Source organism: Trichomonascus vanleenenianus (genome assembly GCF_965637985.1).
Source record: "Trichomonascus vanleenenianus strain CLIB 3782 genome assembly, contig: TRVA0_006S, whole genome shotgun sequence".
Lineage (NCBI taxonomy): Eukaryota > Fungi > Ascomycota > Dipodascomycetes > Dipodascales > Trichomonascaceae > Blastobotrys > Blastobotrys vanleenenianus.
In genome coordinates, this window is record NW_027481881.1 from 268854 (window position 1) to 295863 (window position 27010).

Below are 27010 nucleotides of genomic sequence, written 5' to 3' on the forward strand. Positions count from 1 at the left end.
GTGGGTTGGAGACGATCGACCTGGCTATCGAAGATGCTTCGTATACAGTGTGGCCTCAGTAGCCTAGCCCTTTTAACGTCTCGTTTTATGTTTTTTCAGCTATCGCAGTTGTTGCGGCTGGTAGTCTCAAGGCTTATTCAACTAAAGGAGAGTATAGATAGTATAACAGGTTGTATAGCCGATAAGTCCGCCTACCTTTTGATCACCGGTTTGTCGAGTCAGCTCGGTAGAGTTCGGAAGAGCAGGTCGACGTTTGCTAACTTCTAGATGAACAGCTTGACTCGAAGAACTATATGAGCCACAGAATAACACTTTTCTATTTATCTGTCTAGCAATGCATGCAAAAAGACCTTTGAATGCTATCACGGCCGGCTACTTTGGTTGGAGAAATAAAAATAAATTCATGGGGCCTATTGAAGCAGTGATCCACACATGCTGTTGGATTGGCTTTGCCTATAGAAATACCTTTTATCGGAACTTGATGGCCAGGGATAAATTTTTAGTTCAATCCTTTCAATGAAGGCACTCACTAGTTTCATAGCAGCCTACTTAAAACACTACTCGATAATCGCGGGCCAAAAAAGGAGCTTTGAGGAGCTGACCCCTCAATAGATCAATAGAACTCCAATTGATGCGTAAAACGGAACATCCTCATCCAAGTAGGAGTTTCGTCAATTACAGAGTCGGAATGGTTATCCTTGTTACCGGTATTAGAACTGAGATCGGTTCTCTCCGTAACAGCATATCATCTTATCGAGTAATGGTGACCCTCGGAAAGCCTAAAATCGATTCTTGTTTAACATGGGTTCATTCTCCAGATGAACAATCCATGAGGTTAACGTTAAAAGGGCATTAAATATAATACATACTCATTACCTATACCTAGGTTGACATTACACAAATTAGTTCTCAACTTCATCATCGACAATCATGACCTTGATGGCACCTGGCGTAGCCACCTTCTTGAATGCCTCAATACCATCCTCTAGCTTGAACTTGTGGGTAACCAACTTGTCAATGTTCTTTATCAGACCGCCATTAACAAGTCTGATCGCCCGTGGCCACGAGTTGCAGTATCGGTACTGCAGTCGCAGGTCGATCTCATTGACCGACATGTGCATGAATGGAATAGTCTGGAAATCCTTACCGACACCGACAACGTGGATGATACCTCCAAACTGTAGGGAGTAGACACCAGCGGAGATACTGGACTCGACACCAGTGCACTCAATGCACACTCGTGGCTTGCCTTCAGCAGTCGCAATGATCTTCTCAGCGACCTGCTCTGGGGTCTGACCTCGCTCGACCAAAACTGTTCGCACGCCTTCGATGCACTCCTTGGCAAAATCAAGTCGGCCCTGGTCAATGTCGGTGATGACAAGTGGCTCAGCACCGGCGGCTCGGGCGCACATGGCGGAAATAAGACCAATTGGACCAGCACCGCACACGACAACTGGGTCGCCCAACCCGACACCAGCTTTCTGAACGGCCACCAGCGAGACCGAGAGTGGCTCCAGCAGAGCGCCCCGCTCGAAGCTCATGTCGCCGATCTTATGGCAGAAAGTGGCCCTATGGTTGAGGTATCGTCGCAGCTGGCCCGGAACTGGAGGGGTTGACTTGAACTGGACGTCTGGACAGCCATGGTACCGACCGTGAAGACACTCATTACAGTTCTGGCACGGCAAACCCGGCTCCAAGGCGACCCGGTCGCCGACCTTAAGGTGAGTGACGGACGGATGCACGTTAATAACGACACCAGAGGACTCGTGACCCAAAATGTGCTCCTCTCGGACGACCATAGTCGGGCCAATATGGCCCTCCTTGTAGAAGTGGACATCAGAGCCACAGATACCGGTGCACCGCACCTGGACTGTGACCTCGCCCTCGCCTGGAGTAAGGTTATCGGCTCGTGGCTCGCACTCGGCGATATACAGCTCGTGCTTTGGATTGGTGAAGATGCCGATGTTTGGCTTGGATCGAGTAACAGTCTGTGCGGTCATTTTTCTACCTCGAGCGTCTTAACAACGGATGGTGAAAAACCTACGGACCTGCCCACCGTTTTATATACCCGTGCCCAGGAAAAATTGAATCGTGTGGAGGAATATGCACGGACCCCACGATATACGCGGTGCCATTTTTCCGGGTTTGCATGGCCGCCGCCAATAGGAACACCGTCTTCCGCCCCAATATGCCCGGCGGCTTCATCGTCTCGGGTCTTTTGCCCCACACTGTACATAATGGAATACGGATTCATGCTACATTGAAAAACGGTATATGTGCGGTAATATATCCTCTTATCTCGGGTACCATTCGTTTCTCTGCGTACTAATTCCTCCGCTGGCCCCCTCCGAAGCTGGCGGAGGCAAATTATGGTTCCCTCGGGGCTTTTATTATCGGATTAAATGGCTAAATGATTGCCATACGCGTGGCAATAGTGGAGACCGTATACCAATGCTGGGGATTGCCTACCATGCATCAGGGCGACGATAAAGGAAAGCATTTTTTCTGGCCTATGACCGGTGAAATCCTCGCTATTTTCTTGGAGCTATAATAACCAATTACACGATATTCCTTAATGTTTCTTTATTTTTTATTTCAGGTATATACTGTTAGTTGTAAGTGTGGAAGCGGTGAATATAGCGAGCCTCGAGATATTGTCAATTGAGGGATCGTCAGAGATGCATGTTACAGTACACCAATGCCGGTACTTGTGGGTGCTGTTGTAGTTGAAGTACCTATTAGAACATCGCTAATGCAAATAAGTAGTGAGCCCCTGTAAAATAAACGCATTCAAAAGATCGTAGTGGTAATATGTCTTACTCGCGTTAAGTGTCCCGGATATTGAATATCGGGGTTGTTTCGGATGAATTGTACCAGTATAACGCCTTCGGTATAATGATCTTCCTGGGAATTGACATTTACACTGGTGGTTGGTACACATACATATGTAGTAGGATTAAATTGGAAAAATTGGGCATAATTTCAAGCAGTTTCATTTTACAGATGTTCCTGTCCAACGAGTGTCTAATGTTCCGGTACTACAGGTTGTACTGTACAGCGCAGTAGCTTTGCAGCTTGGTACTAGTATTACCGTCATAATAGCTGTGTTACAGATACCTAATAATAGAGATACACCTATTGGTTAAACTTTATCTGGCAATTGTAATCTTTAAGCCTTTTACAAGGACATAATGTATATGGTCCTAGAGAATCCACAGTAAATTATATATATGTCTAGTAGCAATAAATATTATTTCAAACTACCAGCTCTGGTATTGAGTAGATTATGGTATTAACTTAGGTGAATATTAACGATTCAAATCTTCGCAACCATCCAAATACAGCACCTTATGCAGTCTGATGCAGTAGCTGTAGATTGATAGCACGGGTCCTAATCTGCAACGGTTACATGTATCCCCTGAGATCTCTACCGTTCTGAGACCAGCATATGTCTGTAGACGTTGGTACTTTCTTTTGAATGCCTTACCAGACATAAATCTTCTGAAGGGTTTCGTGAAGTACATGTGGTACATGTATTTTACACCTTCAAGCACGGTGGCAGATTAAAATGAGTGTTGTGCATAATGAAAGCCGCAAGATTATACAATTCAAATGGGGTACCGGTACCATAATATAGAGAACTGGTCGTTATTTAACTAGAGAGCTCTCCCTAGAACCCGCAATTGGCTCGACTCTGTATGACGGTATTATAGAGAAAAAATATCCGTACGTATTAATGTCTCTTTTCCCAATAGGTCAGTAAGTATTAATTAAGATGCACCAGGTAGTAAAACCGGCCATAGGTGAAGTATCGATAGTAAGCGCCTGCTTCGCGGGAGCTACGTTTGGGGGCTGGCCCCCAAGTTGTGAAAGATACGAATCATTAGAAAATCAACCATACATGGACTATATGTGTTAAGCCTGGCCGTCGAGGAGGGTGAACACACCAGCGTTAAGCTTGTCTCGGCCCTTGAGGAAAAGCAGCTCGAGCAGGAAGAAGTACTCGAGCACCTTGCCGCCAGCCTTCTCGACGAGCTCGCCGGCAGCCGCGGCGCTACCGCCAGTGGCAATGATATCGTCAACAATAACAACGGTCTGGCCCGGCTTGATAGCATCGGCCTGCATGTCAAAGATGTCCTTACCGTACTCCTTGACGTACTCCGCCGAGATGCACTCGCCCGGGAGCTTGCCGTGCTTTCGCACTGGCACGAACGCGGCGCCGATCTGGAGAGCCAGGGTCGGGCCGAACAGGAAGCCTCGAGCGTCAAGGCCCACGATGACGTCTGGCTTGAGGCCGGTCTCCTCCATGTGCAGCTTGAACCCGTCCAGCAGCAGCTGGAACGCCTTGGGGTCCTGGAAAATGGGCATGATGTCCTCGAACAGGATACCCTTGGACGGGAAGTCCTGGAACTGTCGCAGCTTGCCTCTCAGGGTGCTCTTGATCTCTTCCATTGCGATTATAGCGAGTAATGGGCGATTTTAGCGAGTAACAGAAGTGTTTCAGTGAAATTTCAAGATTTTTCAAGGGCACGCACCCTGGAGACGTGCGGCGCTCCCTGCGCAAGCGATGCATCCCTCCAAATTACCTCTTCGAGGTGTGCTGGTAGACACAGCGACAGCGACGCAACGGGGGTATATGAGCGTAAATCTGGTAAGGAAAGGGTCCCTAGAGGAGGGAGTGTGGCTCGGGAATAAGCAGGTGTCAGGAAAGCACCTGGACCCGGAATCAACTGACTATGAGCGCTTTTTGACTGTCCTGGAAGCCCAGATCACGAACGCTCTGCCTCGCGTCAAGCTGCCGTCGAAACCCGACGTTCTGAAGCTGTGCTCGCTGAGCGTTTTCCCCAAGGCGTACTACTCGTCTATAGCTGCGCGGTTTGCTACTTCGGACTTGTGCATTGCATTGAGGAGCGTGAGACTGGTCCAGAGGGTCCACCTGGCCCTGAAGTATGACCCGGGCTCGGGGCTCCCTGTGTCAGATAACGCTCTCAATCGGGCACGAGAGGAGTTCTACGACTGTTTTTCTACTAACGTACAACTGGGTGCCTCGAAGCCGCGACGGGCTGCCAAAGTGCCCCCGCGAAAGCCTCTGCCCTCGTTTGGCGCAGCCTCTACGACGTCGGTCGAAGAGAAGCAGGAGAGCCTTGCGGCGCTGGGAGAGCTCGAGGACCTGCTAGGGAGCGATTTGGAGGGCACCGATACGGATGATGCTGAGGATACGTACAGCGGCGAAATTGAGGTCCCGGACCTGACTGGGGACCTGCCGCATCTCTTCACGTCAATTGAGGGAGTGTGGAACATGGTAGGCTGGGCATTCACTTGCTCCACTGTGCCGCACCCCGATTTTGTGCGGATATGGCGGCAGATGGAGCCATTCCTTCAATTTATACTGGAGATGCTGGAGCAGAACTACATTTGGGTGGAAGCCGACCAGCTCGGCTACCAGCTCTCGCGGCTGGACCCCAAGCGGGTACCTGACGAGATAAGGGCCACAAAGGAAGCAATTGATGACATTTATGACCGACACGACTTTGAGAAATATAAACAGCTTGTAGAAGCTCACTCACAAACGGCGCTGGAACGGCACAGAGAGTACTTGGCTATGGCATCGAACCTTGATGACAAGATTAGGAACAAGACTGTGTTGGGATCCTGGCTCAGTGGAGGGTCCGTATTAGAAACAGCTGTCAACGCTATTCTTGCCAGTCTCATAATTGGAGGAGATGTTAATGAATCTGGAAACCCTGTTAACCGCATAAACTACTATCCTCTTGACAAAAACGACATACCGGATATCGCTGACAAGATCAATTCGATGACAGATACCCGGAATGATGTCTCTACTACGACCCTGCGATCGCGATTCTTGGATCTGTTGCTTAAGCGGTACACAACTGAAGACCACATCATCAAAATCCAGCGCCATTGCATGAAACTAATTAGATACCCATCGGTCTACCACGCCCTCTTACCGCGGGAAAAGCCGCTACCCAACACGCTCTCGCGTCTCATCTGGAGCTGTTCTACGGACTCTTTGATATCCAGCGCTGAATATCTCCGGCAGATGCCGCTTTCCAAGGAGACTCTCTGTGTGTGGCTCGCAACTACGCCGCAGACGACTGAATGGCTGTCGCCAGAGCTCTCTCTGCGCGACCACATGTGCGCCCTCTACGACGCCCTCATGTCCTATGTTGCCAATTCGGGCTTTGACCAGATGTTCCTATCGATCCCCGACTTATACAAGTCCTACCACGAGGGACAGAAAATGCGCGTACAATGGGGAGCTAAGCACAACATTGCGTACAGTTCGCGGGGCCATGTCGCCGAATCGGTTCTCAACGACTTTATTCACTCTCTTCTGACCGACTATCTTGACGATTTGAGCGACAGCTAACTTCTCTCTCTCTCTCTCTCGCTCTGCCTAGCGTGTCCTTCGTACCATGTGCTAAATGAGCCGCATGCGGCGCGGGATAAGGCAAGGGGCGATGTTTCAGCCGTGCGATATCGATGAATCGAGTGCGACATCTGACCCCATGTGCATGTCCGATAATATCTTCTTCCCCCAACAAATAACTCTCATATTTATTGCTCTAACCAGAACTGAATACATACACTGGCATAGATAATAACCGTAGACGCCGAGGAACTGCTTTACAGCATGTTTAGTGCCTTTTCACGGTCTGTTTCTGGGAAGCCGAAGGTACCTGTGGCGGCTCCGGCGACTGGTGACGGTAGCAGAGGCAATAGCTCCGGGAGCGAGTCGTCGGAACCGCCGTCGCCCAGGTCGATACCCCGAAATAGTCCGGAAACGCCCCCAGGGATTGTCGTCGACCACGAGATCTCCCACCTGTGCCTCAGGCAGAATTTTAAGGAGTCTTCTGTGGCAATCAGCGAGATTGCTGTAAGCTCTCCTCCAAAAGAATACTCATTAGGCAATCGCCGTGGTTCCAGGAGCCTGCGCAAAATTGTCCTGGACGACCATAACAGCTTAAAGAGCAACAAGAGTGACGTTTCGCTACGCTCCGCAGTAGCAGCCCTGAATGCCGGCGGGCCCACGCAAATCAATATCGACAGAAATAACGAGGTAGCACCCGAGGCTAGTGTGGCTGAAGATAGCTCGCCCGTCGACGGAGTGGACAGTGATCAGACAGCCCCTACCAGTAGTAGCTCTGGCGGTGCGGAAGGTAAACTTGGAGCTAATAGTACAGGTGGCGGTAATAGAGTTCGGTCCGAAGGGCATACGCCGACCAGTACGCCGCCTCCGGCATCGCCGCGACTGGGCCCGCAGAATTCACAAGATACTGCCCGGGCCGAGACTGCTAAATCGTGCTCCTCCTTTGAGTATTGGTATTCCTGGATGTGGAATAGTAAAAAGGCGCCTCCTGCAGCGTCTCAACAAGATACTCTTCAGAAACCTTCTATAGGGTCTTTGCAAGGGCCTTCACAAGAGGTTCCACTCGAACCTTCACAGGACCTGGTCGAACCTCCACATGAGAGCCGGTCTCAAAAGCGGAAACGGCATGATGAGCGACCGGAAGAAACTACTATCACAAGAGAGCCGGAATCTTCTAAACGCTCTGGCAAAGAGATAGAGCAACCGAAGCAAGAGCTAGCTTCGACTGGAAAATCCAATAGATGGTCCTGGTATTCAATGTTTGCATCATCATCTGCAGGGTCTGTTTCTAAGGACGCTGATATGCCCGAGACTAGCTTCGCCGAACATGAACATTCATATGTGCAAGAAAGCTCTGACAATGGCAATGGAAGCAACGAGGAAGGGAGTAGCAACACCGGAAGCTGGGCCCTGTGGTTTGGATCGAAAGGCAAAAGCGGTGGTGATGGCGAATTGGCCGTATCGGGGACTGAATCTCAAGATCACCCCCAGAAAGTTACTGAGAAGGAAGAGAAGGAACTCGAGGAAGAAATTAGCCTTCCAGAAAGGCCGTCACAGCCGTCGAGAGTAAGGCGTCCTTCAAGGCCGAATATTGTAGCTCCTGACATCAACGAGTGCTTCCCCATATATTCTTCTGGGGAGATGCTGAGGTCTTCTCTGCAAAAGATAAAGGACTATATCACGCCATCACGTCCCGGCAGCCCCCACAAGACCCAGGTCCACGAGCATCTGTACCGCTCTCCTCCTCATCGCATCCGCAAGGCCGTAGTCATTGGAGTCCACGGATTCTTCCCGACGAAAATGATCCGATCGATCCTTGGAGAGCCCACTGGCACTTCCGTAAAGTTCGCGAACGAGGCAGCTGCATCAGTGGAGAGGTGGGCCCAAGAAAAAGGATACGATATAGACATTGAGAAAATTGCTCTAGAGGGTGAAGGCAAAGTCCTTGATAGAGTAGACAAACTCTACGAGCTTCTCCACAACTGGATCGACTCGATCATTCAAGCGGACTTCTTGTTTTTTGCAGCCCACTCGCAAGGAACGCCGGTCGCTGTTCATCTTATGGCTCGGCTTGTTGAAGAGGGTTATGTAGAGAACACTCGAATTGCCCTCCTCGGAATGGCTGGAATATCGCTTGGTCCCATAGCAGGACTAGATCAAAAGTTAGTCATGCGGGCATATGCATCTATTGAGAGTGTTTCTTTACAAGAGCTATTCGAGTTCCAGCGAGTAGATAGCTTCCAGTCGCGCAAGTATCTCGATTCGCTGCGCACAATCATCGCACACAACGCCAAGATTGTGTTTGTGGGTTCCATCAATGACCAGTTGGTGCCTCTCTATTCATCTACTTGCATCCACGTCTCTCATCCCAACATTTATCGAGCAATCTATGTGGACGGACATGAGGTCGTGGCCCCAGAGTTTATATCCACTCTGGTTTCGTTAGCATTGCGTCTGCGTAACATTGGCTCGACAGACCATGGCGTAGTTAGAGAGCTTTCGGGCTCCTTAGCTGGTGCACTCAGGAGCAATGGGCATTCAAAGATATACGACGAGCCGAGGGTGTACGACATGCTTCTGCGCCATGCCTTGGAAACCACAGATGCATCCAAGTACTGCCCAGTTAGGTATGACGCATCTTTCAAAGTTCCACGGGGAGCGAACTCAAATAACCCCTATGTATTACCATGGAGTATGCGTGGTTTAGTAGCCGAGGCTATTTCTCGCGGTGAACAATTTACAGATCATCTAGCAGAGCTCTACAAGGAGTACGAGGAGTGGAAGCCAGACTCCAAGGTGCTGAGTGATGTTAAATATCGCCTTGGTGCCATCCAGGCCAAGCTTTGAGTCAGTGAGTGAGTTATCTAAAGGATATATATGTGACTAGAATATGAATCTGTTCTTAATGCTCTGATTTTTCGTTTTCAGCGGTGATATCTTTGCATCGAGAAGGGACTTGCTCGCTTTTGCAGGCACTACAGTGGTGTTTCCGGCAGAAGCTGGTGCCGCAGAAGCAGCCGAGGTGTTGGCCCGCTTGAAAAGAGAATTTGGATTGTCTGGGTTGTCTTCGTCGTCCTCGACCGAAGTGGCGACCAATGTCTTCAGCTTCCGCTTTCGTTGCCGCTTAGCCTGGTGTTTAGTCACGCCCTGGTCTACCCCGTCGGTGGCCCCTTGGTCATCATTGTTTTCCTCGCCTTCAACGTCGCTGTCGTCAAAGAGCGAAACCTTCTTATTCGACTTTGTAGTGGCAGTGAACTTAGTCGAGGTGTCGGACTGTGCAGTGGAGCGATTTGCCAGTACTGGGCTAGGAAGCGCAGCGCTATCGAGTTGCTTTTTGAGCGGACTGCTAGGCGGTCTCGGCTTTCCATTAAGTCGCGATGCTATTGGGCTCGGTAGAGATGATTTTGTAAGGACACTTTTCTTTTGAAGCGTTCCATTCTTCGCATTGGCTGTGGTCTTTGCCGGTAAGGGAGAAAAGAGCGAGGACGGTCTGACCGGAGATCTGGTATTGTTTTCCAAGTTCTTGATCTTGTTCCTCAGCATCTCCATCTTCGTCTCGAGCGCTGATTTCTGGGTATCGTGCTTCCGCTTAGCGTTCTCAAGCTCTCTCTCGGCCTTATCCACGGCAACGGTCTGTTTACTCAGCTGGCTCTTGAGATCCTGGATCTCAGATCGATACTTCTTCTCCAACTGTTGTGTGCCCAACCGAGCTTCTTTCTCGGAGCTGACCATTGACTTCTTATTCGTGTCCAACTGGGACTTGAGATTGGACATTTCTCTCTCAAGCCGGCTTTTGTCGCTAATCGCCCTGGACAAGTTGTCCTGAACAGACTTGAGCGTCTTCAGCTCTGTGGCCAATTTTTTATTCTTCGTCTCCAGATCCGAGTGGTCTCTTTTCAGTGTTCCTCGCGCGGACTCAAGCTCGTTTTGCAGATAGATCTTCGAAGCCTCCAAAGTAGCCGCAAGGTCACACAGTACGGAATACTCGCCATTCAGCTCTTTTAGATTGTCCTGGTATAGCACTGCCTCGGCCTTGGATTTTTCCAGCTCGTACTCCTGGATCAAAACTTTGATTTCCTGCCGTCTCTCGCGGTCCTTACTGTCTACCTCTCTCACCGCATCAACGCTTGCCGTATAGGCAAACACGAGATTGATCGCGTCCTACCAAGTTGTTAATCCGGGTCCTACTATTATATCCTACTATAGTACTAGAGCCAAAACAAGCGAATAAAAGTCATAGAGAACACATACCATTGCGCAGTAAAAGGGCAGTCGATAACGGGTCTATTAATCCCCCTGGAAGGTCTTCTCTTAGACGGTCGGGTTTATTTTTATTTTTTGGCGTTCCGGGGATTGTTGCCGTGGTAACGGGTAGAATCAGCCGCACCAGCCGCGTACGGTGAGGCTCTCCACTACGCCGTCCATGAATCGTCTTAAATCAGCAAAATGAATATGCAATCTTCGGAAACTAATCTCAAGTTTTGTATCAGCTTAAGTCATTATACATAGGACCCGTAGCTACAATAATCCACACCAAAATTGACAACACACCAAAATTGACAATTGGCCCGTAATAATAACAATCAAAAATCAATTGACACTACCAAATACTCAATAGCTAACAATTTATCCATCGCAAATGCAAATGATAAAATTACCGTACAATTCCACTCGAAAACCAGCGTATTTGGACAGGGTTACAAGTTAGGCGTGGTAGGTCGGCGCTTGCGCAGGCCAGGGGCCCCTATTGGGGCCTGCCCAAAGTCCACCGCATCACTTGGAACGATCACCAGGGGAAAGAGCAAAGAAGGAAGAGACGGGCTACGGAAATACACAATGAATGGAGTATTTCGCGTCATTTCGTGCCTGCTGGCATTGATGAGTGGCCTGGCCTATGCCAGGGACTTCAGCGCCGCCCAGGTCGCATCATTGACCCAGTCAAATGGCATTGTCCGGCTCAACGACCGTAACTTCAACCAAATCGTGGCTGGACCACGGGATTACGACATTGTGGTGCTGCTAACCGCTGAAGGCCCCCAGTACGGCTGTTCGTTCTGCCGGATCCTGGGTCCGCCATTTGAGAAGGCTGCCTCGAGCTGGCACCAGGACCACCCGAGCGGAGACGGCGTCTTCTTTGCCGTTGCTGACATCTCGGTGTGCCAGAACGTGTTCCGAGAGTTTGAACTCACCCATGCGCCTAACGTGTGGGTGTTCAAGCGAACTCCGCACCAGACGCAGAATAGACCGGGTTCTGGGTACGAGCCGTACCAGTTCCCTCAGACTGAGGACCAATTGGGCCCATTGGTGCAGTACTTGAACAAGAGCCTCAAGATTGACATTAAAATTCACGAGCCATTCCCATGGGACCGGCTAATTGTTACTCTGGCGTTGGTGATTGGAACTCTGGCTGTGATTAGAGTCGCCTATGACAAGATCTTGCTAGTCCTCCAGCGTAAGCAGCTGTGGATTGCCATTACTCTGGTATCTATCCTCATGTTCACTGCGGGCCATATGTTCAACATGATTCGACGAACTCCGTACATCGTGGGCGATGGCCGAGGGGGGGCCACCTATTTTGTTGGAGGGCACTCTAACCAAATCGCTGTGGAGACCCAGATCATTGCAATTGTTTATGCCGTTCTCTCTTTCTCGACAATCTGTCTTGTTGTCAAGGTACCCAAGGTCGAAGACCGAAAGAAGCAGTCCTTCCTCGTTATTTTCTTGAGTGCACTCATCTACTTGGCCTTTTCCTTCCTCATTGAAAAGTTCAAGATCAAAAACGGAAGTTATCCATTCTCTCTCGCTCAAATCTTCTAGACTATTGGTGTATATTTCCGAATGGAAAAAAAATTGTATATTACAATAGTTACCATGGCTTACTGGTATTGTATTTCTAGATGCCAGCATTGTAGAGTCTCCGCAGTACACTGGCTTTTTAGTAACATTCTAGGGTCTCTAGTACTTACTCTTAGTGCAATGTCGAGTCCTTAGTACTGGCTATTAAAGGTGTTATTTGTTCTATATACACCTATATTATGCAATAAATATGACACGCTGGTACATATCAATAAATTACACACAATCCCATTCGGCAAATACGCTCCATGCGTTGCCTCTGTCTGCTAGAACCAATGCCCGCCATGTGCCGACCTCGACCACCTTGACAGTAGTTTCCCAGCTACCGTAAGACAACCCGTCATCCTTGTCGTCTTTCTTGTTGAGCTTGTGAATCCTTCCGGACGGAGACTGTACAGCCAATTTCGTACGGCCATAGCCATACCCACCGCCCAGTCCCCTCGACGGATGCTGCTCCACCTGGAACACGTAAGTACTACCCCCAATGAGCTTCTTGCACTGAGGCTGGGTAACATAGATGTCCTGCTTCTCCGAGTGCGGCGTCGTGTGCCGGGTGACAAACTCAAATGGCGCGTTCTGACCAGTATGGGTCAGTGGAATAGAATAGGCAAGGGACATGGTATCAAGAGCCGCTGCCTGAGACTGGCCACGCGGACCAATGTAAATATGCAAAGTGCCTTCGTTAAATGACTCCGGAACGACACCTTTAACCCGGACATATCGTCGATTGTTCTTCCAGTATGGCTGTGCAAGTCCAAGTACTGTCTTCATAGGCTGGTCATACATGTTGCCTGAAAACGCCCCCACCGATACTTCGGCATAGAGATCGACACCATGGGGCACTAGCAGATTAAATTCCGCCACATCAAGGTTCTCCAGCTGTGAAACGCTGGTATTATAGTCCACTATCTTGAGGTTGTGTTCAAATGCCGCTGGACCCGCCAAGGGCAACGCGAGAGCTTCAACTGGGTTAAGCGGAGGGACAAGATGCTGGTCATAAGGGTCCAAGGGAATGTGAGAATAAATAAGTTCGCTGGGCGATGTTAAGAAATAAAAGTGATTAACGATGGTTCCCTTATCGCACTTGTAATAACTGTCGCGACTCGGGAACGAAGGGGAAGCCAGCGCAGTGTCGAGGAACCGCCATTGATCATCAATGATGACGGCATTCCAATAATGGTTTGGTCGCGGCTGCGAATTAAGGTCAACCTGTTCGCCAGGAGCCTTTAAATGGCCGCGGACTATTTCACATGGAATGTCCAGCGCGTCGCACATGCTCTTAACGCACTCCGCAAGTTCTCGGACAGTGGCTCGCCGGCTCTTCATCAGCCGCGAGAACGACACTACCTGGCCGGATGCGTCAAATGTGTGGTGGTCATACTCATCATCGTCATCGTCGTCGTCGTCGTCATGGTGGGACTCAATATTGATTTTGGATGCACAGAAATCGAATATCGCCCGTGCTCTCTCAATGTCGTATTGGAACTGCCGCCCAATTCTACTGGTGGCGAACACCGAAGGGGTCATCATCTGTGGCCAGGTGTGGTGCGAGAGCATAATTGAGTCCACATGGGTAAAGTCCTGGTTTCTCAACTCCAAGCGACCCTCTCCTCTAGTGTAGCCGTCAATAGTTTCATTACCCTGCACGCTGGCCAGCGCGTCAAGGGGCTCCAACACTGCGAAACCCTCCAGCTCTCTCTTCTGTCGTCGTTGCTCACGCTCGCAATCCGTAAGAGTATTGGCTCGGTGAACGTCCCGTCGGACGTCAATCCACGTGTTTTTCGAAGACCGATCAATCGACGACGACTTCCCAAAAGTTTTCGACGAGGCTTTTCGAAGCCCTTTTTTCAGAGACGAAGTAGAGTACCGCGACGACTTGGACTTAGAGCGCTTCACAGACATGTCAGTGTGGCCAAATCCTACTGGCTTCGAATGTGCCTGTGGAGCCTGCGACTGCGATTCGGACTCTCCGCTGTGTCCAGTGAACAGCTTCTTCAAGAATCCTGTAGAGCGTTTCAGCGGTAGTTGTTTCTTGGTCTCCGTGGGTGAGGGTCGGGCATTGGGCAGCTTTACTGGGACCTCTGTAAGAGTATGGGGCCCCATTGGCTGCTGATTGACGCTGTTGCTCGGCGCATAAGCGCCAGTTTGCGCCCGCAGCTCAGACTCCTGCTTGCGCCTCATGAGCGAACCCGCGGACGAGGCACTAGCATTGGAAAGCGTGGTCGGGGTTGTGCTATCGCTTCGCATGGACATGCTGAAAGATGACTGGCTTTTGTGGGTGTCCTTCCTCAACATTTCCTCGGGTTTGGAGTTGTATGAGTTCGGATCAAACGGCATAAAGTTGCTGTTGTTGTCGTCCTCCTCTTCCTCGTGGTGGGCCCTCTCGTCACTTTCGTCGGCGATTGGCATATAATAGCTGTTATGTGATCTCGGAGACACTTTAGAAGGAGTCGGAGGGAACCCACGTTGTTCACTGGTGATGGTAGTATTAGAATACCGCTTGTAACCGGGCCCATCGAAACGGCCGGTTACACCGCTCCCGTCAAGGCCAGTTATAGAGTTGCTGCGGCTCTGTGAAGTGATCTCCATATCATCCAGACTGGCTATTACGTCGTCCATGGCATTTCGAAGCGGCGAGGGCGTGCGATCAAGATTCAATCCGACATTGCTATTAGATCGTGTTCGATGGATTGGCACTGGCGGCGAGGGAGATGCGCTGGTATTGTTGAAGCTGTCGCGCCTTCTTGGCTCGTAATATCCACTGCCCGACTTCATGTGGAAGTCGTCATGCCTCGTAGGGGAGCTGTTACTACTGACAAAACTGTTTCTCCCGCCCATTCCCATGCTATCAAAGCTGTTACGGCTCAACTGACTGCTGTGGTAGCTCGGCTGGCTGCTATGGTAACTCGGCTGGCTGCTATGGTAACTCGGCTGGCTCGTAAAGCTGTGCTGACTGGCCTGGCTGTGGTGGCTAGTTTGGCTATGGTGGTACTTTAGATCGGCCTGCAGATTCGGCGTAACCACTACTCTATGCGGGGGAGGAACTGGCGGCTGCACTAAATTGTCATCCTCGCTATAAAATTGCAAGTCATCTTCTCCATAGTAAGTCTGCCGTCGTTGGCTCCTTATACTGCTCTGACGATGGTTCAGGTACTCCTCTTCATCCGCGTAGTAGTCGTACCCTGACGGCATAAGATGCTGCTCAGCAGCCATTGGAGCTATATACGGCTGGGTTTGGTTGAGCTCCGCCGTGATACCACTAAGAATATCCCTCTTCACGGTACCTCCTCTCCCGGCATCGTCGTGGTCCCAGCGAGACTCTCGAACTGCAAGTTCGTTCCTCGACGGAGAATGGGCGACCTCGCGCCGCATTGACGATGTACTCTTCATAGGGGCCACGCGGCTGCGCCGTTGCCGAGCCGCCTTTGGTGGGCTATAGTCGCCGTCCTCTACAGCTGTGCCCGATCTAAAGTGCCCTGGAGGATATCGATCGTCTTTGGGAGCCCTTCTATGCACACTGAGAGCGCTGCTTTTGTGTTTCATCGTAGATTGAGCAGTCTCCTTCGCCGGTAGAGGAGGAGCCGCCTGCATGGGGTCAATGAAGTCGACAAAGTTGCACGGAAAGGTTCCAACCATCTTGTTACGCTTAAGTCTGCCGGTCCACCAGTTACCATCTCCGGTATTGAGCACCTCAATGACATCTCCTTCTACGAACCCAAGATCGCCTGTTTGGTTTCTCAGTTAACTGTACGCCCATTTCTCTACTCAATTACAAACACTTACTCTTTTCCTCGCCAGACCACGAGTAGATAGCTTTGACCAGACATGGCAGAGATGCCGGCAGTGTGGTCACCATCACTTGTTTACTCAATTAGTCCTGGCTTGTCGTCCTTCCGTTGGAATCGTGTTCTCTCAAAAAACGCGTTTTGGTGTGACGGCCGCTTCTCCCTCTTTCGGTGGCTGGTCGTTTGATGCAGTGGCAGTTGGGAGAACACAAAAACAAACAAAATACAAAAACAAAAACAAAAACCCACAGAAATGCATACCCGCCCCTGACAGTTTACGCACGTCACCCGCGTTTCTGAGACGTATGCGGCTGGTGGGCTTCAATCCTCATCATTGTCCGTCATGGTGAATCATGGGGATGTCCTCAAATCATCCACATACATGCTAAAACATATCCTCAAACTAACGTGCGAGGTTGAAATGTCAATTCACTGCGGATAAGTGTGTTCTCCTTCGTTCGATGGATCGATTTGCGAGGCATGGTTAGTTTCAGACCTTTTCAATCTCCTGCTTGGCCTCCTGCCAGCTTTCGAGATTCTTGCGGGCCCATTCCAAATGGCATTGGACGTAAACCTTCATAATGCGCCTCATGTCGTCCTCCTTCTGCTCCTGGAACCGTAGCAGGTTGTCCTTGACCGAGTCGTTGGCGACAACAACGTCCTCCTTAACTACCGTAAGAGCCTCCTCGAGCTGGGCAATCTGCTCACGCGTCTTCCCGATATTAGATCGTCTCGTAGCCTCTGGATCAACGTCCATAAACCCATGAATAGCGTGGTTGAGCTTGCCAATCCCAGGGATTTTAAACCCACCCTTTTTCTTTGGCGGCGGGGGTGGTGGAGCTGCCTCGGTAGGCGATGTCGGGCGGTTTAAATCGCCGTTGCCATTGGTGGGAACATTCAACCCCTCGCGCTGGAGGTATTGGTTGATGCGCTGGGCCTCCTGCTCTGACCGCTCGAGCTGCTCGAGAATGGTCCGCTTGCCGACAAGGCTATCGGAAGTAAGCTCCTGTTGGAGCGCCTTCTGGCGCCGGTATTTTAACACAGCCCGCACGACGGCTGCAAACTGCGCAGACTCGCTGAGTCGTTCGCTAAACGACTGCGTCAGAGCCGTCACCAACGCCTCATAAGTCAAGTAACTGTTGTCTATAGCCTGACCCACCTTCTCAATGGCACTGGCTAGCTTGCCCTCCTCCTCCAAACTGTAGGCATTGAACTTGGCCCCCAGGTCAGAGTAATCAGTGGCCATCTCAGAGTAGCGCTTAATGATGCGCCGGTTGACCTTCTCCAGCCCTCCGGCAATGACCGCCTCGTACTCCTTGGCGTTCGCCTCGGCGTCGTCAAATGCTGAGTCCTCGGCCATCTTTGGGCGCGAGGAAGAAGACGGCACCGGCAGGTACGAATGCGCCGCGGAAGCAGTCGACGGGTTAATTGGCGGCGCCTTTAGGATATTCTTGGGCACGTCGCTGACCGGCGGCGTGTTGAGCACCTCGCTCCAGCTCGAATTGGGGTCGAGGAACCGCTGAAACACCGAGTTCTCCCGCACCTCCTTAATGTCCTTGCATCGGTTGAGAAAAACGGCCAGCATGCGCTGCCGGTGCTCAATTATGGTCGTGTCCTCCTTCGCCTTGGTCGGCGACGCGGCGTAGTCCGACATGGAGTGTTTCTCCGGAATGGGCGGAATGATGACCGTGGGGAAGAGCCTAGTCAGCGTGGTCCGCAGCGACTCAAACTCAGAGTACCGCCGCCGCACCGTCAGGTCCATGAGCTTTATAGAGTATGCAATGTACCCGCGCGAGTTGCCCTCATGCGTCTTAGCCGCCACCGGGATGGTGATCTCGTAGTCCGGGTTCTCCACAAGTATCTGCTCTACCTTGGACAGGTAGGTCTTGGTAGCGTGATGCGAACTCGAATCGTCATCCCGGCTGCTGCTCCGGTCGACGCTGGGCTTCCGGTCGCTCGTGGGGCTGGATATGGACAGGTTTGAAAAGTCATTGGACGAATTCGAAAACCGCCTCTCGCTGCCGCTGGCGGCAAACGGGTTGTTATCCTCAAAGTCCGCCATTCTCTACAGTTGTATCAAATATTTACAGGTCTACGATTTAGTCCGCCGCTGTCTATCCTGGCTCAAACAGCTCTTATCGGACACGGTTCAAGGGGTCAATTGACGCTCTTTTTATATTCGCCGCCCTTGTTGATACAACAGACTGGATGTTGTGATGTTCGGCCGCAGTGGGGAAGCGCTAATGTCTGCCGCGCGCGCCCCATTACTAGGAACTGATAGCCTGCCGCAGCATACACCAGGTAGTATTATCGCTACTGCTGGTTAATAATAATCAGAGGTTATAGGGGGACTGCGTTTATCCAGAGGTTTAATTTGAGCTATTAGAATTGATTGTAGAAAGATGTGTTGTTTTGTGAAGAGTGGCGTACCCTGGGGCCAGCCCCAGACCCCGGGGCGACACTTCGTGTCGGTCGTGGAGTCAAAAAAAGATCAATTAGTCTAGTGTTTTGAGGTGTAATATATTTTTGGTTAACTTAGGAAGTCTTGTAGGCCAGGAACGCCAATGGGCCGATGTAGAAGTAGATGAAATGCTTGGTCTCGTGGGTGACGTAGCTGCCAAAGTTCTTGCCCACAATGCAATGCCAGGTGAGGCCGAACTTAGCGTCAAGCTCCTTCTTGATCATAGCAGCAACGTCTTTTTCAACGCTGAATTTGTCCAGCGCAGACTGGGCTGTTTATTTTCGGTTAGCAATCTTCCAGACTCGGCCCCACAGCCAAGACTATACTTACCAATCTCAATTACAGCAGACTGCATATCCTCAGCCTATACATCCAACGCCAATTAGCACAGTTCTTGGTGATATAGATACCGTTTCTAGATCATACCATGTCCACAGACTTAATCGTTGCTTCTCCCTGTTAGTGTGTGTGAAATAAGAACGCCAAATAAAACTTACGCTTGTACTCTCGTGCACTCGACATGATTGATATATCTTCTTTTTTCGTCTCTCAAGGACCTCGAACCGCCTTTGATCTAATGGTGACGGATTTTCAGTCCCCCCCCCTTTCGATCGTGTCTGGAGTTTACCCTCCCCGCGGGCCGCGCGACAACCTCGGAATCGAATTACCCCTGTAAAACTCAATCTTTATGCTGCGCCATACCAATGTTACGGTATTAGTAAGTATATTTACTTTAGACTCAAGGGCTCTTAGAGATAGATAGACTACCATATATAAATACTTGTTAGGTCAATACAGCGGGATGGTTGATCCCGAGATCCATCAGCTGTTGTGCAAAATCGCTGTAGTATCCCTGCACTTTACTCCTATACTCTTTAATATCTCCGAGTAATTCATCCCGCTCATTCTTTAAAGACTCGTAGCTCGCAAAAGTAGTGGTATCAATGGCAGTAGGGTTCTTGTTAGTAATCTCGCGCAGATGCTCCTTGAGCAGCCGATTGTGTCGAATATAAGCCTCGTTCTCGGCCTGAATAGCCTTGCGCTTGTTCTCCTCGTTAATAGCACGCTCCTCATAAAATCTAATTGCGTGCCGGACCTTCTCGAGCTCCGACTTGAACTTATCTTCCTCGTTCTCCTTTGTCGTCGAATACTGAGAAAGAGTCATTTGTAAGGTGTTTATTCGCTCCTGCATCTCCTCCACCTGTCTATCCCTATCGGCAGCAGAAACAATGTCCTGATTGATAACTGCTCGCAGTCTAATTTTCTTTGCCTGGTCCGCATATCGGAGCGTAGACACTGTCTCTTCATAGTCAGTCGGCGAGATGCACGCAATCATCGCCGTCTTACTATTACCGCCCAATGAATCCTTGAGCAACCATGTGAGCACTGAATCTCGGTACGGAACGACTTGCTTAGAAGGACTGCCGGGCGAAATGTTGCTCGACGCCAGCGCGGCAATTACCCTTCCCAGAGTCGTCAGAGATCGGTTAATGTTTGATCCCTCCCTAAGGCGCTCGCCAGTGGCTCCAGAAGAGTTTGCCCGTTCAGAACCAGCCAAATCAACTAGTCTAATGCGCGAAACTTTTTCCTCGGTGCTGTCAGTGCCGGCATCGACGTGCATCTGTTTGACGACCAGCGTAAATACAGCGTGAGACCGGCTCGATTGATCATTCATCTTGGTGGACGCAGTCGCACGTGCCTTATTCCCTTCTTTCATGTACCTCATAACCTGAGTGACGTTTTGGACGGTAAATTCCGAAAGATCCTCGACGTACGGCCCCTCGGTCGGCGACTCTCGTACCTTGAGCTTCGACGCCCGCTGGGATGGCGGCGCAAGCAAATCGTGAACCTGCTCATTGTAGACTTCAAAGTACGAAATTCGCACAGTGCAGCTTACGTCCGAGCTGATCATGTCGTTAAGCCTAGCAAACAAGTCTTCGCATGTCCGCGGAATGATTCCCGGGTTCTCCTCATCACCCATCATCGTATAAGACTTTCCTGACCCAGTCTGGCCGTATGCAAGTATACAGGTATGATATCCCTCGATATTGTGGTCCACAAACTCTTTGCCGACCTTCTCATAAACCGCCTGCTGGCCGCAGAAGTGCCGATCTTGGGGATTCAAAGACCACAAGCTTTCGTCAAATATGAACTCCTTTGGCTCTACAGTTCGCTTGGCAGTTAATTTCCCGCTTCCCAACGATGCCAGCTGCGGCGGAATGATTGTAGTGCTCTGACCTTCCATGGAAATCAAGCACTGCTCGCTTTGATCCAGCTCTCGTTGCAGAAACGGCCGCACCCTGACAGCGACCTTAACATTACCTTGATTGAGCCCGCCGGACGACGGTGAATAGCTCATGGCCGACTTCGGCCGTGGAGACCGTACTGGAGACCCAGTCCTTGGAGAGGTCGGTGCTGGTGAACTGGGACGCTCTAAAATTGGGGTTTGTGGACGCGACCGGGGGGAATACAGTGCCTTCTGCTGCGATGGGTTAGGCGTCTGAGGTCGTCTGGACGGAGACATGGGCTGCTGATCCCTCAGTGCCGCAAGGGATTGCACCGGTCGCACCCGTGGAGTTTTCGGTGGCGAAACCGCAGAATTCGGATTCTTCCTTGGTGGCATATCGTCCTGTCGCCTGTACGTCGGATACTTCGCTTCAATTGTGGATATGTGGTTGTATGCAAGGTGGTAAACAGGGGTCAGGCAAACGCGAGGTGAGTTGTGTACGCGACGCGGCGTTATGACACAAAAACAAATGCTAAGCCGCACGATGCACCAACCCAGCAACTTTGCATCTAAATTGAACTTTCATTGATGCTACCAAATGGTGGTGATTGATTTCTGGTTTAGTGATACTTTGGATGCTGTATGAAGCGAGGATGGTAGTTAGAGGAATAGGGGAATTATTATCCAACCTGCGAATGTCTACCGGTACCTAACATGTGCCAGGTACTGTAGAATAAATAATGAAACGGGTACAGACTAGTGAAGTGTGTGATAAGAACTCCGCTTAGAATACATGTATGAAAGGGTAAGTAATAATAATAATCTATTTGCGTCTTGTTGAGTCCTTAGGCCAGAGACGTCACTGAAAACATATACATATGAAATCTTTCGAAATATAACAAAATCATTTCCTATCAATTGGGCCCCTTTGCTGTACCGCATTTGCGTCGTGAGAATTGATTACCTCCCGAGGGTCCGGGAAACAATTCTTCTACTGGTAGGAGATTAAAAACCGGATACCCTTCTAGAAATCAATCTTTCCTTCCCACGTCCCGTCTCCGCTATATTGTTCTCCATACGTTTCCATATTTCCTCATTCATAGGCTGGTGGTGTCTTGAGCTTTTCTCCATTTTGCTGAGAATGTGAACTCCCCAGCACATGAGACTGAATAAGTCAGTGTCCATAGAAGCATGATGATGTCTTGGATAACCGTGGGTGTTATGCGTAGGTCCATTAATTGCCATAGGCCCTTTACTTTCCGGCAATGTTTAGAGTAACTCGCGTAGCTCTAACTCCTTCAATAGTACCACCGTAACATAGAGAAAATAAAGATTTAATTAACCTGCTTGCAACCACCCGCTGGCAAGTCAGCCAGCAAGCCTGCATAATTTTGATTCAATTTTCAACTGTATCTGAAATTGTCGTTATGCACATATGGCCAAGTAACCAGAATATATACTCCAAGTATGGATGTGGCATTTCATGAAGATATTGAATTGTATCGCTGTGGTCTGATAGAACAACTAATTAGAGATCGTTAATGCCTCATACGGAGCTAATAACAATCCGTTCGTACTGCTACCGCCTACTCTCCTTGAGCGCAAAGATAGCGTTATAGTCCAACTTACTTGAGAGTTACGAATGTCCCGTGATTCATAGACCCACTTCTTTGAATATCTAGTCAGTTGTGCATTTTCTAACTCATTATAACAAATATAAATTGCCATAATGCTCTTGAAGGTGGTATGGAACCGCTCGTTCCCCCAGCTCCTGATTGTAGAGTGGATGATAGTACCTGTATCAGCGAAAGGCATACGGCAGCAATGTACAAAGGATCACTGTACATAATCACATCACTATCAAAGGAATATGGAAGTAAAAAAGTTCGTGAATGACTAGCCATTCTGCTGATTACCGGTAGTTTCGTATAGTGACGAGACATCCGTGCGGCTGAGTCAAGTCACGTGCCGACAAGAAAAAAAATGTCCGGGGACGTATAGTCGAGACTTTAAAGCGATAAAAAGCGACAGAAACGCTTTGATCCGGTAAGAATATGTCGCTGGAGCACTTGATAGGTGATATAGATGAATCTACCCGGCTTGGCTGGGCTAGCTCCATCGTCGATAAGGTTTTCGCCAGTGACGACGTTGCTCAGAGCGCCGTGCTTGCTCAGTTGTACAACTCAAGAAATGATAAGGACTGGACTGTGAGTGACTGCTGACTGCGGGAGTGAAGCTGCAGAGGCTAATTGTACTAGGTTATTCTGGAGAAAATGAAGGGCAAATTTGCCGAGTTCTCCGAGAGAGGGAAGAGCTCGAATGCGGCCATTGAACTGTGTGGAAGCATCCCAGAGCTACGTGATTCCGTGCTCGAAACTACAGAGCAGGTATTTGATGAGTTTATGGTCTCCACCAATTTTATCTGGGCTTTCCGTCCCCTATTAGAATCCACCGAGGAGTATATTAATGAGCTCGAGGAGATAGCACTCGTCTCTCTTGACAGATTGAGCAGCATTCTTTCGTCACTTATGGAGAAGAATGAATTGCAAGGCGTATCGAATCGACTACAGAGGCAGCTATGTTTGATGCAAGGTGCAAAGAATGAGGCAATTGCTTCTACAGCTCATCAGATCGTTGGCTCGCTATTCGGGAAAGCAAAGTACTTAGAGAGCGTGCCTGACTTGATTTGGAGCTGTATCACTGCTCTTCTCTCTGAATCTACTAGCGAGGTGCACTACTATATCGGTTACAAGTTGTGGCTGAAATGGGTTGAGAAGCTTGGCGATAAACTAGGAGAGATCAAATTTTTCCAACGGGAGCTGCTGGATTCTGAAGAGTACTGGAAATATTTGCAAACCGGTGTGGCTTCTGAGTCCTACGAGCTGAAGAAATATGGCCTCTACATTCTGTCTCGATCAGTCCAGCTAATTGACCATAATGTCTGCAACAAGTATATCGAGTGGGACATTACGCAACGAGAGGAGAGTCTGCAATACTGGCAAAGATACATCACGCTAATGGAGATTATATCCATTGACACGTCTATGCACCAGGCCGAAGATTCTGCCGGCGACATAGTACGAATGCTGTCCACAGATTCGGCGATTCCTGCGACATGGGGCGTCTGTCTACTCTCCGCCGGTCTCAATGCATCGATGGACTCGATCAGAAAATTTATTGCCAACATCATTATGATGCTGCCAATAAATTATCTTTCTGTGTTTCATCACAGTCACGAATTCCTCTCTGAAGTCTTCTTTCCACATGTCATGACCGCCTCCTACTTCACTGTTACTGAGGGGAATGATGGGACGTATGCCAGCCCGCACAGTGAGCGGCTCGCAAACTTCATTAAGCAGCTACTACACTCTATGAACGAGGAATGTGCTCAAGTGCATATCCAGAACATCCTTGTAATGCTGTACAAGGTGCGATATTCTTTCGACCCGGCAAGAATCTATGTCATCAAGGGCATAAGAGACGCGTTAATTGAAAAGTCATTTGACCTGAGTGTTGATAATCTGTCTAATCTTGCGAATCTCGGGAGCACCGAGGCACAGTCAAGGCTTCGCCAGCATTGCATTGTTCTTTTAATGACACAGATTCTGATGTCTACTGAGCCCGTTGGAGACAATGTCGAAGCATGGCTTCAGACGCTGAATGTATACCTGTCAAAGAATCCAAAGCTCTTGGATATCCCACAGGTGTCAGATCATGTCTGCAAGAGAGTAGCTGGCTGCATAGATGCTGTTAAATCTACCAACAATCTGGACGTTGCGCTCAAGGCAGAGCTTCTCATCGGACTAGATGAAACAAATTGGGTTGACTCTCTTGATTTTGACGAAAAGTGCAAGGTAATTGTCAGCGAGTACAAGCGAAGCGCTCAATATCTCGCTTCCAAGTTCGACTCTGTATTTATCGAGCAATTGACGGCTCAGCTATACGATAAGAGTTGGGATTACTGCAGTGTCGCTGAGACTATTGACGCTGCGAATCCTGGTCTGTTTCAATTCAGACACCTGGACACGCAGTACAGCCAATACAAAAGCGCTGGTGGTGTGGACTTTGAGGGGCTGGCTATCGCATTGAGGCTATCTCGACTCCAATATACGGCGACCCGACAGAGGGAGATTGTTGACTGCGTGATGCCGCTTTTATCCGGTAATGTTCCAGCGGAGATGCGGCCTACCCGAGACAGGGCACTCGAAGAGGTACTTCGCACGCTAGTGAAAAGCATTAACGATTCTGAGAAGGTAGATGTCGGAGTTAGCGATGTGGCTAACCTTGTGTCAGACCATTATGCTACGTCCAGCTCCAGGTGCAGGCTAGCCATGTGCCAATGTCTCCTAGCAATTGTTGATCGGGCTGAGATCGACGAGCCCAAGGACTTTGCAGAGCTGGTTGAGGCAATGTGGGACAGTCTTGTCGATGAAAAGCTCGTGGCGAGCCAGCGGAAACTCCATCAGACGTTCATGGACGTGGCGTTCCACGTCAAGGCAATTGAGTCTCTGGATGTGGAGCTCCAAGCTGGTCTGAGCCAGACAGCGGAGAAAATCATCGCTTGTTGCTATGCGCGACGTGCTCTGTTGCCCTATCTTGCTTGGAAGCTGTCACACGGCCCATCCAACCTGTGGCTGGGGCAGCTTATGCTATACATCTATACGTTCGAGCAGATTGACGATCACTTCTTTAAGCTAGAGGTCGTTATGGGTGACATGCTCGACAATTGCCTGTCAACCAATTTTGGTGCTGATATTTCGAGCTATCTTGAGGTCTATGGAATGCATGAATATCAGGCCAAAGTGCATGCAATCACCTACATTTCCAATATGCAGGCGGCTCAGGCGGAGCTCTTTGAGTTCGTTCTTACGGCGCCCCGGTACCATATTTTCAATCCAATCAAGCGAACGGACAGCAGCGAGGAATACGTGCGGATCTTCTGCTACCAGGCGCTTTTGTTGCTCGAGCCATACGTTTCAGACAAGCAGATTAGTGGCTATACGGAACAATTGTTCATCCCCGCGTTGGACACTGAGCCATCTCCGTTGGCACGGGTCTATATCGAGTGGATCATTGGGCGTACTTTGACACTGAGAGCACAGCATCTCATTACTTCATTTGTGTTCAGACAGCTCGAAGACTCGGAAGCGCAGCCAAGGATTATAGCATCTGTCGAGCGAATAGGTCTCATGGTCGGCCGCAGCATCAAGAACCACTGGAGTGGCACGGACCCCAAGCGAGTCTGCGAGTACTACCGACAGTATCTAGAACGAGTCATTCCTCTGGCTACGAGCAACCGGGCAGCAGTCCGGCACTTCACCGTATCCATCCTGTACGCCGTGCATCACGAAGCTGCTTCCCGGTCTACTTCGCAGGCGCTGACCGCCGAGCTGGCAGACCTGTTTGCCACTGTAGCCAACATTGCCGAGAACGCACGGGCCGCAGATAGTTTTAAGCAGTTCCGAAGCGGCGAACAGACGATTTGGGATCTTGAGGCGGACTATACCATGGTTGGAGTCTGCGGCGGGGTCCTGCGCCGTCTATCAGACAGGAACATCCCGGTGCTTCGGGAGCACCATTTCGAGGGCCTGGCGTCGGGGCGCATTCCAACGGGCCACGAGGATGCAGAAGTGTGGGCTACTACGGCTCAGAATACGGTTCCAGGGGACAAGCTCACGCTGGAGATGAACGCTACTGCAGCCCAGCTGCAGACGAAAAGCGGTGCATGGAACTTGGGCACAGTTGATGATCAGGCTGAGACAGACAAGGCTGCGAAGATTGTTCGGGGCGAACTTATCGTCCTGGCCAGTCTTGTCGACAAACCGCCGAACTTGGGCGGCATTTGCCGACTGTGCGACGTTCTCGGGGCCCAATTGATGTGTGTTAATGAGCTGAGCATTATCAAGCACGCGCAGTTCCGAAACGTTGCTGTCACTGCCGATAAATGGATGCCCATGGACGAGGTGAGGATAGAAGATATTATCTCGTTTATGGAGAAAAAGAAGCGGGAAGGATACACGCTGATCGGCCTTGAGCAGACCGACAATAGTGTGCAGTTGACTCCGTCGGTGGAGTTCCCACGAAAAAGTGTCTTGTTGCTTGGAAAGGAGCGAGAAGGCATTCCGGCGAATCTTTTGGCTGAGCTTGACTTTTGCATTGAGATTAAGCAGGTGGGGATGATCCGATCTATGAACATCCAAACTGCTACCGCCGTGGTTGTCCACGCGTATTCTGCCCAGCACTGCTAATACTTTTTTTTTTCGTTGGCGTTACTAATTGTACATTAA

General features: G+C 49.9%; 11 protein-coding genes across 11 annotated transcripts; 4 read left to right on the forward strand and 7 right to left on the reverse strand.

The window, feature by feature from the left end:
• Positions 1 to 902: 902 nt before the first annotated feature.
• Positions 903 to 2000, reverse strand: SOR1 (NAD(P)-dependent alcohol dehydrogenase; the record flags this gene model as incomplete). The annotated part of the gene is made up of 1 exon (XM_076683102.1): positions 903 to 2000. The coding sequence occupies one exon, from the start codon at positions 1998 to 2000 to the stop codon at positions 903 to 905; it is 1098 nt and encodes a 365-aa protein (XP_076542710.1).
• Positions 2001 to 3915: 1915 nt separating this feature from the next.
• Positions 3916 to 4452, reverse strand: APT1 (adenine phosphoribosyltransferase APT1; the record flags this gene model as incomplete). The annotated part of the gene is made up of 1 exon (XM_076683103.1): positions 3916 to 4452. One exon carries the CDS (start codon positions 4450 to 4452, stop codon positions 3916 to 3918), a length of 537 nt encoding a protein of 178 aa, XP_076542711.1.
• A 184-nt stretch (positions 4453 to 4636) lies between these two features.
• Positions 4637 to 6394, forward strand: TRVA0_006S02652 (uncharacterized protein; the record flags this gene model as incomplete). Its single annotated transcript, XM_076683104.1, has 1 exon — positions 4637 to 6394. The coding sequence occupies one exon, from the start codon at positions 4637 to 4639 to the stop codon at positions 6392 to 6394; it is 1758 nt and encodes a 585-aa protein (XP_076542712.1).
• Positions 6395 to 6658: 264 nt separating this feature from the next.
• TRVA0_006S02674 (uncharacterized protein) lies at positions 6659 to 9241 on the forward strand (the record flags this gene model as incomplete). Its single annotated transcript, XM_076683105.1, has 1 exon — positions 6659 to 9241. One exon carries the CDS (start codon positions 6659 to 6661, stop codon positions 9239 to 9241), a length of 2583 nt encoding a protein of 860 aa, XP_076542713.1.
• A 36-nt stretch (positions 9242 to 9277) lies between these two features.
• On the reverse strand, positions 9278 to 10648 carry TRVA0_006S02696 (uncharacterized protein; the record flags this gene model as incomplete). The annotated part of the gene is made up of 2 exons (XM_076683106.1): positions 9278 to 10555; positions 10646 to 10648. The coding sequence occupies 2 exons, from the start codon at positions 10646 to 10648 to the stop codon at positions 9278 to 9280; spliced, it is 1281 nt and encodes a 426-aa protein (XP_076542714.1).
• A 582-nt stretch (positions 10649 to 11230) lies between these two features.
• OST3 (dolichyl-diphosphooligosaccharide--protein glycotransferase OST3) lies at positions 11231 to 12211 on the forward strand (the record flags this gene model as incomplete). The annotated part of the gene is made up of 1 exon (XM_076683107.1): positions 11231 to 12211. The coding sequence occupies one exon, from the start codon at positions 11231 to 11233 to the stop codon at positions 12209 to 12211; it is 981 nt and encodes a 326-aa protein (XP_076542715.1).
• A 255-nt stretch (positions 12212 to 12466) lies between these two features.
• CYK3 (Cyk3p) lies at positions 12467 to 16106 on the reverse strand (the record flags this gene model as incomplete). Its single annotated transcript, XM_076683108.1, has 2 exons — positions 12467 to 15975; positions 16034 to 16106. 2 exons carry the CDS (start codon positions 16104 to 16106, stop codon positions 12467 to 12469), a joined length of 3582 nt encoding a protein of 1193 aa, XP_076542716.1.
• Positions 16107 to 16525: 419 nt separating this feature from the next.
• On the reverse strand, positions 16526 to 18097 carry ATG20 (Atg20p; the record flags this gene model as incomplete). The annotated part of the gene is made up of 1 exon (XM_076683109.1): positions 16526 to 18097. The coding sequence occupies one exon, from the start codon at positions 18095 to 18097 to the stop codon at positions 16526 to 16528; it is 1572 nt and encodes a 523-aa protein (XP_076542717.1).
• Positions 18098 to 18570: 473 nt separating this feature from the next.
• On the reverse strand, positions 18571 to 19018 carry DYN2 (dynein light chain; the record flags this gene model as incomplete). The annotated part of the gene is made up of 4 exons (XM_076683110.1): positions 18571 to 18767; positions 18827 to 18860; positions 18923 to 18945; positions 18994 to 19018. The coding sequence occupies 4 exons, from the start codon at positions 19016 to 19018 to the stop codon at positions 18571 to 18573; spliced, it is 279 nt and encodes a 92-aa protein (XP_076542718.1).
• Positions 19019 to 19280: 262 nt separating this feature from the next.
• Positions 19281 to 21119, reverse strand: TRVA0_006S02806 (uncharacterized protein; the record flags this gene model as incomplete). Its single annotated transcript, XM_076683111.1, has 1 exon — positions 19281 to 21119. The coding sequence occupies one exon, from the start codon at positions 21117 to 21119 to the stop codon at positions 19281 to 19283; it is 1839 nt and encodes a 612-aa protein (XP_076542719.1).
• Positions 21120 to 22777: 1658 nt separating this feature from the next.
• TRM3 (tRNA (guanosine(18)-2'-O)-methyltransferase) lies at positions 22778 to 26971 on the forward strand (the record flags this gene model as incomplete). The annotated part of the gene is made up of 2 exons (XM_076683112.1): positions 22778 to 22930; positions 22982 to 26971. 2 exons carry the CDS (start codon positions 22778 to 22780, stop codon positions 26969 to 26971), a joined length of 4143 nt encoding a protein of 1380 aa, XP_076542720.1.
• Between the last annotated feature and the right edge of the window lie 39 nt (positions 26972 to 27010).